This window comes from Amphiura filiformis, chromosome 11 (assembly GCF_039555335.1).
Source record: "Amphiura filiformis chromosome 11, Afil_fr2py, whole genome shotgun sequence".
NCBI lineage: Eukaryota > Metazoa > Echinodermata > Ophiuroidea > Amphilepidida > Amphiuridae > Amphiura > Amphiura filiformis.
The window spans coordinates 6579501-6598657 of NC_092638.1; the positions used below are offsets into that span (position 1 = coordinate 6579501).

Consider the following 19157-nt stretch of genomic DNA (forward strand, 5'->3'; position numbering starts at 1 on the left):
CAATGCCATTTTCAAGGAATGTTTTTTTCTGTTATTAAAAGTCTCACACATTTTGCAAACTTTTGAAACTACCTTATTCAATAAGATATGTTTTAATAAGTAAAAAAGGGTGTTTAAATATTTGTCTCGTTCGACAAAATGTAAATTGAAATTCTGGACCCACCAATAATTTTCAGTAACATTGCGACCCATTCACCAAGTTTTCATCTGCAGAGACTTGACTGGGTTTTGTTAGTCACGGTACTGAAAATCGTTGGTAAGTCCAGTGGGGTAATGGAGATCCCAGGATAGCAGGAAACAAGAGACTCCCTTCTTATCTATCTAGTGATGGCTGCTCAGCTCTTTCCCAGATTCATCCTATCCCCTTTAAAACCAACTCTCTTCCTTACTGAAGATTCTGATGTCATTGGGTTATAATCAAACCACCAGTCCAAGTCTCTGTGCAATCTAATGCAGGTCCGGTGAACGGGTCACAACATTATTGAAAAGTGTTGGTGTGTTCAAAATTTAGATTCATATTTTGTCAATTCTAATCTATTACTGAATGACTTTATCTTATTCTTACTGTTCTCGGCAGATTGCTCATGACTTCTACATCAGCCATGTTGAATCCCACAGCAGTAGGTTCCAACACACAAGCAATGACCAAATCTAACAATTTGCCCTTCCATAAAGATGCTGGCAACACTTTCACAGCTTCAGTGGGATAATTCCCTAGCAGAACCATCAGAAAATCCATAAGCCGGACAGCGACTGTGCACTTGCTGCGATTGAACTGCTCCACTTCTCTTGGCGTGAAGACATGGTGTGTGGTGCCCCCGGTACGTTGCGAAACAGTTTTCAAATCCGACATGGCGATGTTGGATACATAGTACTGGATGGATTGGAAGAGGGATGAAGGTTTTCGGGCTGCATCTGGAATAAAATTATTACCAAAACATTAAATAAATCATTTATACATTGTATTTGCATTGCATTGCAATGTAATTAATTACATTACATTGCATTCCATTAGATTAAACTTGTTTTCCTACATTCTAGCTTTAAGGATTCAAAAATAATATTTTCCAATTTGTACCAGGATTGTACCTGATACCCCTAAGCAGGATTTTATCTGAAAGGTACCACCCTTACTGGTTTTTGATAAAATCAACTCTAGAGTACATGTTTTTGTTTATAATTATCTAATATTTATGCTTGGTTGATGTTCCTGATGCAAAACATGCACTTTTTGAAATAGCAGGATCTGAAAATGACCTCTAAACGCATCAGGCTAGAAGTTTAAAAGCAACCCTTTTCTTGAAGACCTGCGTTTTGACCCATTAAACAGGATCTGCGCAATTCGTGTTCATACTCTGAAAAGGACCCTTAATTCGTGTTTTTCCAGTTGCACATGTGTACACTCTGAAACTTGAGTGGCCCCTGGGATCACCAAACCAAATCTTAAACCAATACAGTTTGACATCTTAGGCCAGGTTCAATGAAACCATGTATGTAAATGATATGCCTGTTCCTTGTTATACTTACCTGTGAAGAGCACAGAGGGCACCAACAATTTCTCACCAAACACCCAAGTGTAGCAGTCTAAAGCAGCTAGAAGCAGATCAAACCAGTTACATGCCATCTTGACAGAGAATACTGACTGAGACATGGACACCAGGCTGGGATACTTAGCAATGCCTGACTTGCTACTTGATCTTCCTCCACCACCTTCAAACCTGCAAATTAAAATAGGAAATTACAAACATGATTGTTTTGTGTGTGGGGTAGTATGAATGTGGTCATGCATGTATGTTATTGCTTAAAAAGTTCAGCTCAAATAGTAAAAGTTCAATTAAAGGACACTTTGAGTTGGTAGCCACAGACTCACACTATATCTAACACTATTCTTAGACCTTATTTTATCTAATTTGCATTTTGGAAATGGGGGCCTTTATTATTGTCAAATTTTTAATTAAAATATCCCGATAAAGTAGTTAAGTAAGCTAAAATTGACGCCAAAAAATGAAGAAATATTGCCAGCTAATATTTCAAGGTTGAACTCTCTGGTACATCTATTTCTAGTCGCAAGGTCATTTTGGGGGAACTTGGCAATGGCTAAGCTTACTAAGGTAGCATAGAAATTTCAGAATCTTTTTTAACATTTTATTTGGAATCAAAAAGCATAGATTAGTAATTATGATCAAATTGATATATTTTTGCTTATTGATCATTCTTGGAGCAGTTAGGCACATTATTTTGGACAGACTATCACTGTATGCCCCAGTAGATGTGTCACTTTTTAAAATTATTTATATGAGTATTTAATGAGAACACAATAATTTAATTCAATGGAGAACATAAAAAAGTTATCAAGGGTTTTTTCCATTGAATTTTACCTTGACACAAAGTAGTCTGCACCTTTCTCTTTCAGGGTGTTCTGCATCCAAGTTTGTGCAGTGTTCTTCCCTGGAAAATCACAAATATTGATGAAAACATTAGATAAAAGTAAACAGATTTTTAAAGAGAAACTGATAAATTTTACCCCTTACCAGAGTGCTCCTTTCTAATATTCACACAGAATGTCAGTGGAATGTGCAGGTATTCAGTTCTTTGGTTCCCTAATCAATGCTCATCTTCAAAAATTAAATGTCCTATACCTCTAGTTAAGAAACAAAGGCGGACACACTATGAAGAAGGATTTCAAACTCACCTGGTAGCAGTGTTGCCAGTTTGAAGACCAGTGTCATACATTGATGTCTGCATTCAGTCTGAGGCCGACCACATTGCTGTAATAACCATACCGTCATGTAACTCAGGTTTGGGGCATTTGCAAAGTCCCTATAAAAAGATAAATGTTTATGTTACCTGCAGGAAACAATTAACCCTCATTGTTCTAATCAAGATGGTGATATAAGAGTAACACTGTCCTTTGAAGGGGACATTAAGCTGTCAGTTCCAAGCTTAAAGAGACATACATGTACATGTATTTAGTAGATCCATTAAAGAAGAGTTTTAGAACAAACCGCTTTAATTTTCTGGGAATTTAATCCACAGATTTAATCACAATATACATGTACATGTATATCCGAGTCAGTTGAAAAGAGTTGGATGAAATCCCCTGAATGTCCCAATCATGCCACGGAATCATGGTATGTTGCCTATGGGGATCAACACTAAGTCAGGTACCGCGTGAGCAAACTAAAAAATAGCGCAAATAGTGTGAGCGTACACAAAAGACACTTCCATGTGTGTAATAAGCGATGTGACCAGGTCTGAACGCTGTACCAGCGTCAGCTGAATTCAAGTACGCTTAGAGGGCACAGGCATGGAAAATTCCAATCTGTGTGTTATTGATCTAAGGTCCCAATCCATCCTATAGTTTCCTCCATAGAGGCCACAATATTGGCAATTCCAGTTGAAGTCCATACATCCCCCCATGGAAGACATGGCCTTAAACTTCTACACAGGGAGTGTGAATTTCAAATGGGGTTACCCAAAACTTTCTTTCTCATCTTCCAAAGGGTGTATGGATTTCAAATGGAGTAGCCTAATGTTATGGCCAGCAACTACTACAGACTAACCACAAAGTCCCAGCATCACCTGATAATGAGGGCCGATCATTCCATGAAGTGCGACAGACAACTGCCACGCACATACTGTGTTTTTTTCGCGTTTCATGCAACGCGCTATCGCGTATTGGCGAAGGCACGGAACACTGGCATGATTGTTAGACACACACGATAGAACGATCGACCGGCCCTCATTGATATGCAATAATTCACAGCATACAAACCACAGGGACTTTTGACTGTTGATAGATAGTCTGTAGCTACCGCACCAATTAATTCAAATGGCTACCCCAAGATGGCTACTATGAGATAAAAATTATATCATTTCCTTACCTTGGTGTTCTTCTATTCTTGGTCTCCTTGTTAAGCATGTCAGCTTTGACTCGTATAATTCTCTCTAAATGCTTCAGTACCTCCACACCTTGCTCTTGAGTACCTGCAAGAAAGATGAATGAATGAGACAAGTGAGATAGTAACAAATGAGTAGTAGTTGTTATGTCAGATCAAAGAATCATGGCCCAACTTTACTGACTGAGGGTCTGTGTGTCAAGGTTCTTGATCTGACTGAGTGTGTATGTGCTTGAGCCATTCCAGACTCACATGACCAGAGTAATTCAGTGGTCAAAGTCTTTGTCATTGGTCAAAGTTTTTGTCATTAATGCAGAAGGTTCATTCGTTGAGGGCGCATCACATTATTCAGACGTATGATTTTTCCTGTGGATAGAAATTCTTGAAATTTACTGATTGTGATATTATTTTTGTGAATTTTACTGCTGCTATCTAAAGGATTTAATATCCAAGAACAAATTGGACACGTTGATTAACTGTAAGTTAACCCTATTTGTGAACATTCTACAAAGTTTCTCTATACGCCATATCACGTTTCCACCTGTGTATTTAAAGATGGCGCCGACCAGTGACATAAACAAAGCACCCGATACAACAGGCAATCTGCGTGACGTATCGCTGTGGATCCGTATAGAATCTCACCGCTCAATCCGCGCGAACGAGTGTGAAGTAGCATCCGCTCTTTTAGCCGCAGTCAATGCTTCATCCAAGCGCATTGATCCTAAAGACATCCTAGGCGTGCAATATATGTCATCAAAACAGTCGTACTGGATTGTAAATTTAGCCAATACACAAGTCAAGGGCTATGTACTAGCCACCGATGCTGTAACAATTAAAGGAAAAACTTTAAAGCTATCTGACTTCTCCCAGGTTAGAACTCAACGTTCAAATACCAGACTAAGCATACATGGTATACCCCATCACGTACCTGATGCTGACATCACAAGTTGGGTAGAGTCATTTGCCAAGCTAGACAGTCCCATCTTTCGACACAAATCAAAAGATAAGGGTACACACAACCAATTTGACCATCTCCTTACTGGTCATAGATACTGCTACGTAAGCAAAATAAATGAAGAAAAACCAAGATACTCTAAGATGGACATATCCAGTCCTTTAGATCCTAATTCTCTAATTGAAATAGAAGTGACATTATACTACAGTGGTCAATCTGACAACTTTTGCAAATACTGTCATAGCTGTGACCATCAAATTGCTGATTGTCCATCTAAACCACCACAAAAATGCTACCATTGTGGTAATACAGGGCATGTTAAACATGCATGTCCCCATATCTCAAAGGGACCAAAGTGTTTCAATTGCAATAAGTTTGGTCAACGGAGCTACGACTGTCCTGCTAAGAAAACAGATAATTCCAACGACCAAAGTTCAACGGGCCAAAGTCTACCAAAATCTCCAGAAGATGAGTGCAGTGAGAGTACACGTGCTGCTGAAGCAACAACCCTCGCCCAAGAGCTCATAGATCATTGTCTCCATCCAGACAAACAAAACTCACCTGAACTATTAAAAAGGTTAAAGCGGTTCTTAACCTAGAGTCTGAAGATTCTTAACGCTTAACAAGAACAAGAAGTTAAACAGATAAATGTGAACTCTCTTAAAAAGTCCAAAGGTAGAAAACCAAAAATACTGTCCAAACAAACTCAACTCCTCTTTCACTCGGGCGGAAAGAAAAACAAGTGACTCTTAGCTTTGTATCCTCGTCACCCAGCAAAAATGCAACAAAACGCAAAGAAAGAACTCCGGACAAAAGTGAAAACCCAGACAAACGCGAGAAAAAGACTTTGACTCTGACATGTCTGATCAAGTGACAATTTCTGATGGGCAAAAATCTAGAGTCAGTGGTCACAAAATAGTGAACCCATTATCACCCAAAAACTGAGGTTGATAAACAGTGTATTTTATTGAAAATTGGTTTTACCAATGTTTTAATAGTGTTAATATATTTTAATGTCAAACATGTATAATTTTATAACAATTAATGTTCGTGGCTTGCGTAATTTCAAAAAGCGTAAGTCAATTTTCACTTGGCTTAAACGTCAAAAATCTCACTTTGTTTTCATGCAAGAAGTTTATTGTAATGATAAAGATATTGCTACCTGGGAAAGAGAGTGGGGTGGCACCTTTTTTTTTAATCATGGCACAAATCATAGTCGTGGTGTTTTAATTGGTATAAAAAACGATATTGATGTTAAATGTGAAAAAGTATACGGTGATGATGAAGGAAGACTTTTATGTGTAAAACTTCCTATCAACAATGAGATATATTATTTATGGAATGTGTATGCACCTAATGGTATCGATGACCGTAAGACATTTCTTAAGAAAATGATCAGTGCTATCCAAGAAAATAGTAGTGATGGGCATGTTATTATTGGTGGTGATTTGAATACTGTGTTGAATCCATCTGTTGATAAAATTGGTGGTAATACACCAAGCCCTATGTGTGCTAATATTATTAATGATTTTCTTGTTGAAAATGAGTTTATTGATATATGGCGTGTTAAACATGGTCCTAATGAAGTAAGATATACTTGGAAACAAAATAAGCCATATATATGCAGTACTCTTGATTATTGGTTTATACCATCTACCATGGATGTTGCAACAAAATCTGTTGATATATTAACAGTAGCAAGAACTGATCATTTAGCAGTTCATATGTGTCTTTCTTTTGATAATGTCATAAGAGGTAATAGTTACTGGAAATTCAACAATGAGTTACTAAAAAATGATGATTACTCTGAGAATTTACTAACTATGATTGATGAATGTGTAAATACTTATGGTGAATTTTTATCTTGTGCTGACCTCTGGTCTTTATGTAAAAATAAAATTCGTTCTTTCAGTATCGAATTAGCATCTAGGTGTAACGGTATAAGAAAAACAGAATTTCTGAAATTGAGTGTAAACTTCAAGAAGCCTATGTTAACACTGTAAAAATCCCAGTGACGACAACTTCAAATGTGTTTATAACAAATTGAAACTTGAGGATGAGGTTTGTACTGAGCACTATATGAAAGGTTTACAAATTAGATCTAAGACAAAATGGATCGAAGAAGGTGAAAAATCATCTAAATACTTTCTTAACCTCGAAAAAAGTAACATTAATCGCAAGTCAATCACTATCCTGAGCGATGACAATGGTAACAATATAACTGCTCAAGATAAAATCCTTGATGAAGAAATCAAGTACTTTTCTTCTTTGTATAAAGGTCAGAATAACATCTCTGAGACAGATTTGGATGAGTTCTTCAATAGTGTTGACATTCCAAAGTTAACAGAGGATGAAAAGGTATTATGTAATGGAGAGTTAACAACATCCGAATGTAGTGATGCCATACGTGGGATGGCCCGGAAACAAAAGCCCGGGATATGATGGTATCACTGTTGAATTCTATAGTAAATACTGGCCAAAAGTAGGTCAATTGGTTGTTGATGCATATAATGAATCATACAATACTGATGGTTTAACTCCTGTCCAAAACCAGGGAATTATCTCTCTTCTTCACAAAGGCAAAGGATTGCCTCGTGATAGGCTCGATAATTGGCGTCCAATTACACTTCTTAACATCGATTACAAGATTGTAACAAAGTCTCTTGCTGCTCGATTGCAAAAAGTGCTTAAGGGACTGGTCAACAATGATCAAAATGGATTTGTAAAAGGTCGTAGTATTCATAATAACATTCGTTTAATCGAAGATGTTTTACGTTATGTTGATGATAATGACATTCCTGGTATTATGTTATGTGTTGATTATAAAAAGCGTTCGACACAATTGAACGTGAATTTATCTTGTATGCTTTAAGAAAGTTCAATTTCGATGAATCATTTATAAAATGGATTTCTGTCATTTTTAAAAACACATCAAATTGTATCATAAACAATGGGCATATCTCTAAATTCTTTGAAGTCGAACGCGGTGTAAGACAGGGATGCCCGATTGCATCATTGCTCTTTGTTCTAAGTGTGGAACTGTTATCATGTAAAATTCGCCAATCCAAATCTATTAAAGGTATAAAACTTCCTATAGAAGGATATGGTCGCAACGAAGTCAAAATTTCAGCCTTTGCTGATGATACAACAATTTTGTCAATTCTGCTGAGGCACTCCAAAATACTCTAGTCATTCTTGATAAATTTGCGCTTCTATCTGGTCTCTGTTTGAATTACAATAAATGTGACGCCATCTGGATTGGTTCTCTCAAAAACAACGATTTTAAAATTGGTAATGTTAATTGGAAGCTTTCTCCAGATAATACTATTAAAATCCTTGGTATTACCTTTAGCCCAAACGTTCCTCTTGAAAAACTCAATTGTAACTGGGATGAAAAAATGAAAAAATCGAGAGTTCTATCCGTGCATGGCAAATGAGAGGATTATCAATGATTGGTAGAAACTTAATTGTCAAGTCTCTTTTAGCATCACAGCTCACATATATTGCTTCCACGATTATTATTCCAGACAAAGTGGTGACAAAAATCAACAACATGTTTATAAAATTTGTTTGGAATAGAGCTGAAGCGGTAAAACGCAGAACAATCATTTCTGACTTTGATATGGGAGGAATAAAAATGTTTCATGTAACATCTTTTTTTGAATCATTGACGTTGTCTTGGATAAAGAAACTCGTCAATAATGAGGTTGCTGTGTGGAAAAATATTGCTTTATATCATGTGTCTAAGATTGGTCTTAATACAGACCTTTTAAATGTAACTGCTCTATTAAAACCATGGGCATTGATTGTGTCAATATCATTGATAAGTTACCCAAGTTTTACTCATCTGTAATCAAATATTGGTTTAACACAAAACCGGTTGTTTACAAACAGGATATTGATATGCCTGGTACTGAAATAATATGGAACAACAATGCTTTTCAACTTAACAGTAAATCACTTTTTATGCATGACTGGATCAGAGCAGGCTTCATAAGAGTTAACGATCTCTTTGACAATCAAGGGTCTATGTTTTCTGTTCAAGATAATCAGCGTCGTATCCCTCAAAATCCAAGGGTCTTCATTGATTACTTTGTTGTTCATAATGCTCTTCCTAAAGATTGGAAAACTCATCCTAAGCCCTGTGAAGAACGCTCTGACATCTTGTTTAATAAAATTCCTATTCAAAAATGCTTCGCTAAAGATTTTAAAGAAATTAAAATCAGGTCGATGTATACAACCCCAACGTGTTACAAATTCTGGCGAACAAATTCCCCAGATATCATTTTAACTGGAATTCTATTTGGAATAATGTCCCCCAATGCACTAAAGAAGCTCGTCTGATTTCTCTTAATTGGAAGATTCTTCACAACATATACCCCACAAAAACAATGTTGTATAAAATGGGCAAAGAAAATTCTAATATGTGTGAAACCTGTAATGTTATTGATCATGTTGATCATTTCTTTTACTATTGTAAAAAAATCAATCCCATTTGGGATAAAGTCAAAACAGTGATATCTTTGAATATCCAACATAACATCTCTCTCAATGTTAAAATATCATGTTTGGTGAACATGGTTCACACAGCAAAGACAACCTGTTTGTCAACTATGTAATTGTAATTGCCAAGCTTTGTATTAGCAAATATAGATATGGTAACCACCCCAATCTTCTCTTTTTGTTTGATAATGAACTCAGAATTCGCAATATATCTAATTGTTCAACTTAATTTCTTATACTTGTATATTTTATATAGTGTAATGCAATAATCTGTGTGTTCTGAAAATGTGTGATTTAATTATTTAAATATGTATACTATGTGGTTTTCGTAATATGTATAATAAAGGCTTATGCCTGACAACTAAAATTAAAAAAAAAAAAAAAAAAAGAAAAAAAAAAAAAAGAAGGTTCATTCGTTCTATCCAAGGCAAAGATAAAAAAGTAATCAACAATTATCTTCCCTCTGTCTCTGTTGCACTACAACTTTGAAAGTGGACTGTACATTTGCGATAAGCACCCCATACTCCCATTGTCAATTGACACTACCTTCACTTCTAAAGTAGGGTGCAATTTGGAGACTTGAGTTATTTCAAGGCTGGGCTCTCGGTATACTAGGAGAAATGCATCTGGACTCTAAACAACTGACAAATTTGGCAAACAGACCTTTGATATTTGGAGTGTGTTGATTTGCATAAAATTCTCACATGTACCTACATTAGTCTCCATCACATCTTACCTAATGCCTTATCATCATGGTGAGCTAATGCCAGACTGTGTACATAGGTTACAAGGATTTCAAAGGCAAACTGGTCAACCAGGGTGGGTTCCTCCCGGAATACAGTATAGATGTTGTTGAATGCTAGAGCTGCTCCGAGTCTCTTGAAGGCATTGGGGTGTAGAGCCATGCTGTAGAGTCTCTTGAGTAGGGACTTAGCATTGATTGGACTCTTCTCTTGTTGCTATGGAAAAGAAATAATAGGTCAATATTAGAAAGCAGACTAAGTTTAGTCTTGAAGTACACACAAGCTATAGTGCACCTTGTTTCAAGTTGAGAATACATGCATGCATTTCCTGGTGGAAATTTCGAACGGGATTTATTAATATAACTTTGGGTATGCCTTTACTTCTATTAACCCTAACACGCTCGCTGCTTTTTGGCGAGGGGAAGGAAAGGAGGAAGGAAGAAAGGAAGAAGAAGAGAAAACTTTTATTTCTCAGGTGCAGTTTTTGTTTGCAACATGGGATGCCTGCCTGTGCTTATGCTTTGTGAATTGTGGTTTTGTGTTGTTTAGTACGGTTAGGGTTAATGAGCCACTAATTCATTATGAATTACTCTATAAAAAGCCTCAAATTTCAAATATACATAGAAATACACAAATATGAAATTAATTTAGAGCCACAATCTTATCAAAATGGCAAAATGGAACATAGACTTGAGAAAAAAGATATGAAATATGCTGAAGTCTAGACTTTTTGAGAACACATTCAACAGGGTATGACAATATAATGATCATCTACAATTCTATAATACCTTTTTAGATGTCTGCTTAATTGACCACCTCAGGAACTCCTTCAAACATCTTGCACTGAAATCTCTGAGAGCTGTGTCCGTCGGGTGCATGACACCCTCTTGCATGGCATTGAGGAAAGTTGAAGTCTCTTCGCTCTCAAATTTCTTGTTCCCTGTGAACCAGTGTATGAGTTGCATAACAAGAGGCTCAAACAGTTGCCTGGCGACCTGTTCTACATCACACGCAAGCTGAAGAAGGGCTGGGAATATATGTCTGTATAAGCGTTGCATTGGGCTCTGTCAAAGAGATGGAGATAGATTTATAACCAATGTCACAAATTGTAATATAACTCTTAAAAATGTACTTGATTAATGGGGACATTTTACACCATAATAAAATATCCCATGTAACTGATGATAGGCTTGAATGACATTTGGATCCAACATTATACACCTTCAAAATCAGCAAACATACCTAGGTTACCGCCATCCTGATTGGATCACAACTTTATTTTGGACTGGTCTATACTGCAATTGAGTCGTACAAAACAAGATAGAAGCAAGACGACAATCCTCCTCACAGAAAATGTAAACCAAGTCATCCCTCACTGGTTCTGTTCCATAAAATATGGGGAATGTTTTCTTTTTTTCAGCTATCAGTATCATCACACAAGGCTGGTTATGCTGACTGATTGAACCTCTACCAGAATATGGATGTTATGGTCTTCTTGGCGTTCCAAGTATTATTAGCTTGTTATTATTGAACATGTGTTTTAAGTACCAGTATACACAAGAAACCTAATATCAGCAACAGGTGTGGGTTGACATTGGTAGCAAATAAATTTAATATAATAGGCCTACATATAATTGGGAACTACATCTTGAGTAAGAAAACCTACATACATACCTTAGCTTGTCTTTGCTCTGGTTGTTGTGTACCTTTCCCAAGCATATACAACACCAATGTGTGGAGAGACTCACATGCGGCAACCTGAGAAAACAACATAAAAGTTCAATCAATCAAGTAGTTAAAGATCTTTGGCTACTATTCAGAAATAGGTTGCTTGCATATCTTGTCTAGCATATCATGGTAGAATAGTAGCTCAACACTGAATGTTAAACCATAATAGGCTATACTGAACAAAGAAAATGTAGCAAACCATCCAATTCCAACAGTGTCACATTAAAGTAGACCAAAATGACACACATTACTGAATAGGCATATATCATGTACAGAATGGTGAGCAAATATGCCCAGATTGCTATAATGATGATGTGACATTACCTTAGTCTGTCTGTCCCCAGATGTCAGAGCCAACTCTACTACCCTTGGCAAGAATGTATCTATAAATAAGAATTAAAAGGCAATGCAACACCACAGTTATACAACAAGAGCTACACTTTTATCATAATAATATTTTGAATGATTTAATATTATTGATACATGCAAAAGCATGTAATTTAATAAACAACAACATGAATAACTACACTTTCATCATAAAATTTTGCACTATAATATTATTGACATGAGCACAAACTTGTAATTTAATTTCAGCAACATTTCCTTTTGCTGTTTCTACTACATATATTTGCAAACAAACAAGGATATTGGGATTGATTAAGATTTTAATTTCTACATCTTGTGTAGCAGTGAAAATATTTCATTTTACAGGTACAAAGCAAAGATGGGAAGGGAAAATTCTAGTCCAAAATCAGGAATGGTTCCAGATGGGAGCAGATACGCCATGTTTGACCGTTTGATAGGAGGATGGACTCAAGCTAGTCCTTGTACAGATAAACCTCTGACACTGGAACTGAGAAACTTGTACCGTATTCGTTCCAGTCGTTTTACATGGGCAGTTATTTTATATTTAGAGAATAAAGGTATTGTTTTTAGCCACTGGAGTGCATCTATCATCTCATATAACACAGGCGACATCATTATATTAAGTAAAACAACGAGCGAAGCCGAGTTGTTTTACGCCAAAAATAATGATGTCGCCCGTGTTATATGAGACGATAGATGCACGACAGCGTTAAAAACAATACCTTCATTCTCAGTCTTAAACACTTCAATTCAATAGAAATATCATAAGTATTACAAATTTTAATCAAATTAAATCCTACATTTTACAAGGAATTACCTAAGGCTTAAAATCGATCAGTCCCGTTGTTGCTTTGCGCCTCCGATTGGTTCAAATAGAGAGTATGCGTATCGCGTTGACGCACACGCGCTGACCCGTGTGATATCGTGTCATATCACATGGGTAAGAACCAATAAGATTGCAGGAATGTTCTCAAGTGTTTAAGAATGATTTCATAATTAGCATGTAAAAATGCCTAAAGCTTGTCATCCATTTTAGTTCAGTGCACCCTTATATTGGTGTTGAAATTGATGAAACAAAATGGTCGATAAATGTACATCATCAAACAACATGACGGTAGTTGTAGTAGATCATCTTTTAGGTGCATTTGGACATGAAAATAGTTTAACATATATGCACCTTTTAATATCATTCGGATGCCTGTTTTAGCTAAAAAACAACATGCATTGTGTATTATGTAAGCTTAAAACAGAACTTTTTAAGGCAGATGGTTAATTGTATCACATTCAGCAAGTTGAAAAATCTCTTGGTGGCACTTATGTGTGCTTAATGGAACAAATACAGTAGTTGTAAAAATATTGAAAACATTTTTACGAAAAATTATGCTCGTACCTAGATTGATATTGGGTTTCATATCCACAAATGGTACAGCAAACTGAAGCCTAGGCTGAATATCCCATGCTACTGCCTCCTTAGCTATCTCATCTGTGCTCGTCTCTAGTAAACTGGCATTAGTCTGACCGCCAAGTGAGCCTAAGAAGTGAAGGATCTTCAGCTGAACAGTTTTCAGTGGCGAGTCTTGGATCTGAAGGATAAAATCATATGCATCTTGATCATACCGCTGTGGATTTTGTCACGCTAACAAACTCCAGAGGCCCGTTTGACACAGCGTTATGATCGATCTTTACCACACCCTATTAAATCAACTTGGCTATTATAGTTCAAATAAATCCATACAACCCTATGCAAGACAATTTCAAGAACATTTGACCCATCGGTATACATGAAGCCCAGATTTTCAATCAAATTTATAACAAATAAAATTTATAACAAATTTGCACATTTCAAGACATTTTTAGCAAATTTCAAGAAAATATTTAAAAAAGACCCATCCATATACCAAAATAGACCTTAAAAAAATGGTTGAAAATGCAACCTATCCTCATATGAGCTCATATGGTAATTTGAACTGAGTACAAGATGCCATTGACACTATCTTGCACTCAAAAGAGACTCGCATTCAGAAATATTTCTTGTGCTAAAACCCAGCCCTTATGCTAACTCTAACTATATCCCTGCACCCAACCCTAACTATGACCATTATCGTATGAAGAAAGAGTTATAAACTGATATACCTGTCTCTTTGTGCCGTATATCTTATTACCTCACCTTGCTACTCATTATAAGGTAAGCTTATAAACTGTCCAATATCTGTCCCTACCTGCTGTTGTTTCTCCATATTCTTGACAAGCTTTGATCCTGTAATACTACGTTTCCCACTGAATTTGCCAGGTTTGATAAATACGGTCTGAAGTGTGTCAAGAGTTGAACCTGAATTGAAGATATCAACAACAAAAATTTACATAACATAAAGGGTATTGCTTTACATGACAGAGGCAATCACAGCATCATCTCATTAGGGGCAAACAGTTTAAAAAAGCTACTCAAAATAGCAGTTACAACAAGCAGATACTTCCAAATCGTTACGTCTTTGCATATTCATTCATCTACACAGGTGTATCCAGTAAAATTTGCAAAGGAGGCATAATTGCAAATCATAATCACAATTTGTGATGATGCACTACCAAAATGAGTTTACTGGGGAAAATGTGTGCAAAATGTACAACAAATTTGCAGTTTTAATGAAAAAATGGGTCAAAATAGGCCAAAGGTGAGGCGAATATCACAAATGGTGGCCAATGTTATCCCAGTATTTCCCAAGTAATTTCTAAACCTTGATAATAACTAATTATTTTGAGTGCAAACATAACAGTATATACAGCAATATTATTTCAAATAGAATTTGAAAATGTGTCATCTTAATTCAAGAAGAGTTTACCTTGTTCAGAAGTAGCCCTTAGATAGTCATCTAACAATGGTAGAATGATGTTGAAGTGTGGTCTCATGGTGTCCATGGGTAGGTGGTGTAACCATGAGTTGAGGGCTGTCAGACCAGATTCTGCCAATGGGAGGTAACTCACACCAATCTTGAATGTTGTCTGAAAAATCAAGAAAATTTGAGAAGAGTTGATGATCAGGTTGCTAGCCTTCACCCACAGCTATCTTTGATCATCTATGTGGACTTTTTGACACAGCAGCTTCTCTATTTTGTCTAACAGAACTTACTGATCTTTTGTTGTTACTGAGCTTGTTGTGCTTGTGAGTTTCTAATGTTCAACAGTCCGGTCCGACTGCCTGGCGAAGAAACATTTCCTGACCCAGCAACATGCTGCCTGACACGGCAGTGTTTCCTGAGCAGGCAGTTGGACCGGAATGGTAGTGTCATATGGGTGCTGTGGGGATAATGATATAATATGAGGTCTGATTAGCCGATTACATATCCAGTTAAATTAACAGATTGAGAGTCTGATCCAAGGAAAGTTTCTATCAATACAAAATTCATTTCTATACAAATGGGATAAATGCCTTTATCCCAATTAACATTAAGCTACCTGCTGTTAAGCAATAGAGGCCGTCAGCGTGACGTCATATGCCGCCATCTTGTGGGTACACGCTGCGATGATGCGTGACAACAGCTGCGTGGCAAGCTGCGCCCTGCACTTAGTATCACACGCATGAACACGCGTATCATTTGTACCCACAAGATGGCGAAAGGCTGACGGCCTCTATGAACAGTACTGAACTCATCATAATTAAATTATGCACTTCTATTATTTACCTGTAGTGCAGGAACCACACTGATAACCTCTGCATGGACTATCTCATGTGGCAAGGACAAGACAAAGAACAGACATGATGCTAGCAGGTCATCTTTGTACTGCTTCAATCTCACAAGAACTTCCTTAGTGAACTTTGCAAAGAGGAGGAAAGAGGCTTGGCGGTCAGAGGTCGTCACCCCAGATGTTGCCTGGGAGTCAACTTCCATGTAGTCATCAGGTTGGTTCAATGGTCCATAGATGTCCTGCAGAAATGAATTAGTATTATATAATAATGTTTACATTTTAAATGTTTAGATGTTTAACCGATACCTGTGGCTAAAGCGAGATTGGTGTATGGGACATGTATATACATGCCACCATTGCACAATGTCTCTCATGTACTCTTAAATTTCTATTTCTTTATTTCACCATGCTCAGTACAAAAAAGGTGAAAATAACACAAACTTCTAAAGTACTGGCATGAGAGACTCTTTCAAACAACTTTGACCTTTCTATTACTGCTCTTAAGCGGGTCTTGAGAGATGGCATAAGTGCAGTGATCAGAAAGGTCTAAAGGTCCAATGACAACCCCTTTCCTGTAACCATGCACCCAAGTTCACCAGGGTAAGACCTGCAGAACACCTCAGAGAGAGCAGGTCATGGTTTCATGGAAATAACTTGCTAAGAACTCATCTGGGCTCTAATCCTTCATACTGCTTCAAGTGAAAGACTAATTGTTCGGTCTGGACATTGCTTCAAGTGAAAGACTAATTGTTCAAAGGGAAGATAGATTCAAAACTGTAAAACACTTCTAGGCTCTTTATTATTTATAAAGCTAGTAAGTCAGCCTGAAGATCAGTTCATACTACGCCGAAATTTCTTTGCGATGCATTGCCACACTGCACTGTACTGCAAAATACTGCACTGAGGTATCGCAATAAAGTTGGAAATGCGACAAGTTGCGGCAAAAAGTACTCGATATATCGGCAATGTGCCACATTGCAAAGCAATTGCGGCATAGTATGAACGGACCTTTAGAGTGTTAAATTCTTCTGCAGATGGTAGTCTCATAGATACCTTGAAGGGTTTTTTTGTTGTGTATGTGTTTTCCCTCGGTTTTCTTCTTTTCAATATACAAAATTCTTACCCAAAGGGCTAAAATATTTTTGGGGGGTGATAATGGAAGAATTAATACCCCTGAAACAAGAGCTACATACCTTGAAGTAGCTGATCTTACAGCAGATGTCCATACAGATGGTGAGCATTTTATAGAAGCCGCTGACCAGTGGTAGCTGACTGGACAGCAGGATCAGCTGATGACCAAATGGATACACCCACTGCTCAAAATAGTTCAATTGTTGGCTTGGTAACAACTCCCTGTTATGACAATATATAGATTTATAATTAAATTCAAAACATGCATTCTGGTTTAGAGAATGCTCGACCAGTTGTGTCAAAGTTTTTAGAAGGTAATGGTGTTGTGCAGTTACAACAGTAGTCAATTAGAGGTTAATGACTGTGCATCAGTTGGTTTGAGGGTATTGTGAAATATCAAAACATTGAGGAATATTCTGAGGCACAATGTTTAAATATTTCACAATACCCAAAATATAAACTGATAATACAAAATTGTTAACCTCATTATAATCATCACTTTGCACTTTTTATAGTACATCTGCTTCACATTTTCTTCATTTAAATTTGAAAAACAAACCTTTATTTAGATTTTTCTGGTAACAAATTGAATAGCTGATTAAAATCACACTAGCGCACAATCATGCAGTGTTCAAATGTGAAACAATCTGGTCCATGGAGGCCAAAGCCGACAAATTTAAAATTAGAATTGAGAAGGCAAAAATATGGAGTAAAAAACAATGAAATGCATAAGCAAGTAGACATCATAAAATTTCATAACTTCAGAACCAAGTATGCTAAACCTTTGGTGTTTTCAGTATATGATAGTCTGATGTTTGTATAAGGCGTGGCGTGATTGTTTGCTGACCTTTTCGGTCTGGTTGATAGGACGTAGTAAGCAAATTTGTCTCAAATTATAATCTTACCTGCAGAATTCCACCAGGTTGATGAACACTTGGAAGTCCATAGGTTTGGTTGCCTGGAGACCATGGAGTGGATCTGATGAAGCATCTGTCTCACTGATCACATCTGATGGACCTGCTACTGATTCATTCTGTAAAAAGAAGAGGTTTGATTTAGTCAGGAGCTTACAGTGTAATAGGTTTGGTTGCCTGGAGACCATGGAGTGGATCTGATTTATTTATTTATTTATTTATTTATTCTTTCTTTATTGAGGGTAATACTGCTTCAGTGACAAACACTGCTTTTCAAGCAGGCCCTCATTGTACACATGTTATAGCAACAAAATATATTACGATACACAATATTTACAAAAATAGCATACAGTATTAACAATGTATTTACAATATACTAGTATTACAAATAAGTATATAATGGTATCATCAACTAAAAGATAATTATAAAAACCATGATTCAAAATACAGAAATACAATAATTATACATGTATTTATACAAAAATCAAGCAAGCAAATGAACAAAATGTAGATAAAGACAGGCCTAAATTTCTTTAATTTTTGACTGAAATTGGCCTAAAGTCATATTTTCCATCTGAGCTCTTACTGTCGGTGGCAAAGAATTCCATGCATAGGCTGCCCTGACGTGAAAAGTACGTTGACCAGAATTTGATTTAAATTTTGGTACAATCAATGTATTACAAGTATGATTTCTAGTTATATGATTATGGTTATCATGAACAAAATCAAATTGAGAAGATAAGTATGATGGATATTCATTCTTTAAACATTTGAAAACAGTCATTAATAGAGTATTATGCCATCTTTGATCAAGTTTAACCCACTGCAATGTATTCATTAAATCATTAGTTGGTGTCCTTATATCTGCTGAGAGAATTATTCTAGCTAAGTTATTATGAAGTACCTGAAGCCTATTATGGTACTCTACACCAAAATTTGACCAGACCATGCTTCCATAATCAAAGTGGGGAATAACAAGAGCATTGGATAACATTACAGTGGTTTTGTATGGAAGGAAATACTTGATACGTTTTATTATTCCAGTTCTTTTGGAAATTGTTTTACTAACATTATCAACATGAGCTGACCAAGACAGCTTGCTATCAAATTTTACACCTAGATATTTAAACTCATCTACTCTTTCAATGTCATTGTTGTTATATAATAAATGTATATTGTTGAACTTTTCAAGCATTTTGTTTGTACCAAAGATCATAAACTTAGTCTTTTCAACATT

General features: G+C 36.4%; 2 protein-coding genes across 2 annotated transcripts in view; both read right to left on the bottom strand.

Moving 5' to 3' along the window:
• LOC140163435 (DNA-dependent protein kinase catalytic subunit-like) overlaps nt 1-18036 on the bottom strand; it is a 176348-nt gene extending 158312 nt beyond the window's left edge. Inside the window, exons 1-15 of the mRNA XM_072186748.1 lie at nt 17912-18036; nt 17069-17228; nt 15872-16114; nt 15032-15191; nt 14414-14523; nt 13585-13777; nt 12153-12211; nt 11775-11858; nt 10889-11164; nt 10094-10316; nt 3885-3987; nt 2693-2820; nt 2379-2448; nt 1528-1718; nt 566-915 (exon numbers count right to left, since the gene is read on the bottom strand). Of these exons, the coding sequence (XP_072042849.1) occupies nt 566-915; nt 1528-1718; nt 2379-2448; nt 2693-2820; nt 3885-3987; nt 10094-10316; nt 10889-11164; nt 11775-11858; nt 12153-12211; nt 13585-13777; nt 14414-14523; nt 15032-15191; nt 15872-16114; nt 17069-17228; nt 17912-17952 (2391 nt within the window). The 5' untranslated portion in view covers nt 17953-18036. The remainder of the gene's footprint in view (nt 1-565; nt 916-1527; nt 1719-2378; nt 2449-2692; nt 2821-3884; nt 3988-10093; nt 10317-10888; nt 11165-11774; nt 11859-12152; nt 12212-13584; nt 13778-14413; nt 14524-15031; nt 15192-15871; nt 16115-17068; nt 17229-17911) is intronic.
• An 8-nt stretch (nt 18037-18044) lies between these two features.
• Nucleotides 18045-19157, bottom strand: part of LOC140164293 (DNA-dependent protein kinase catalytic subunit-like) — a 209920-nt gene continuing 208807 nt past the window's right edge. The window contains exon 10 of the mRNA XM_072187565.1: nt 18045-18117. Within this exon, the coding sequence (XP_072043666.1) occupies nt 18074-18117 (44 nt within the window). The 3' untranslated portion in view covers nt 18045-18073. The remainder of the gene's footprint in view (nt 18118-19157) is intronic.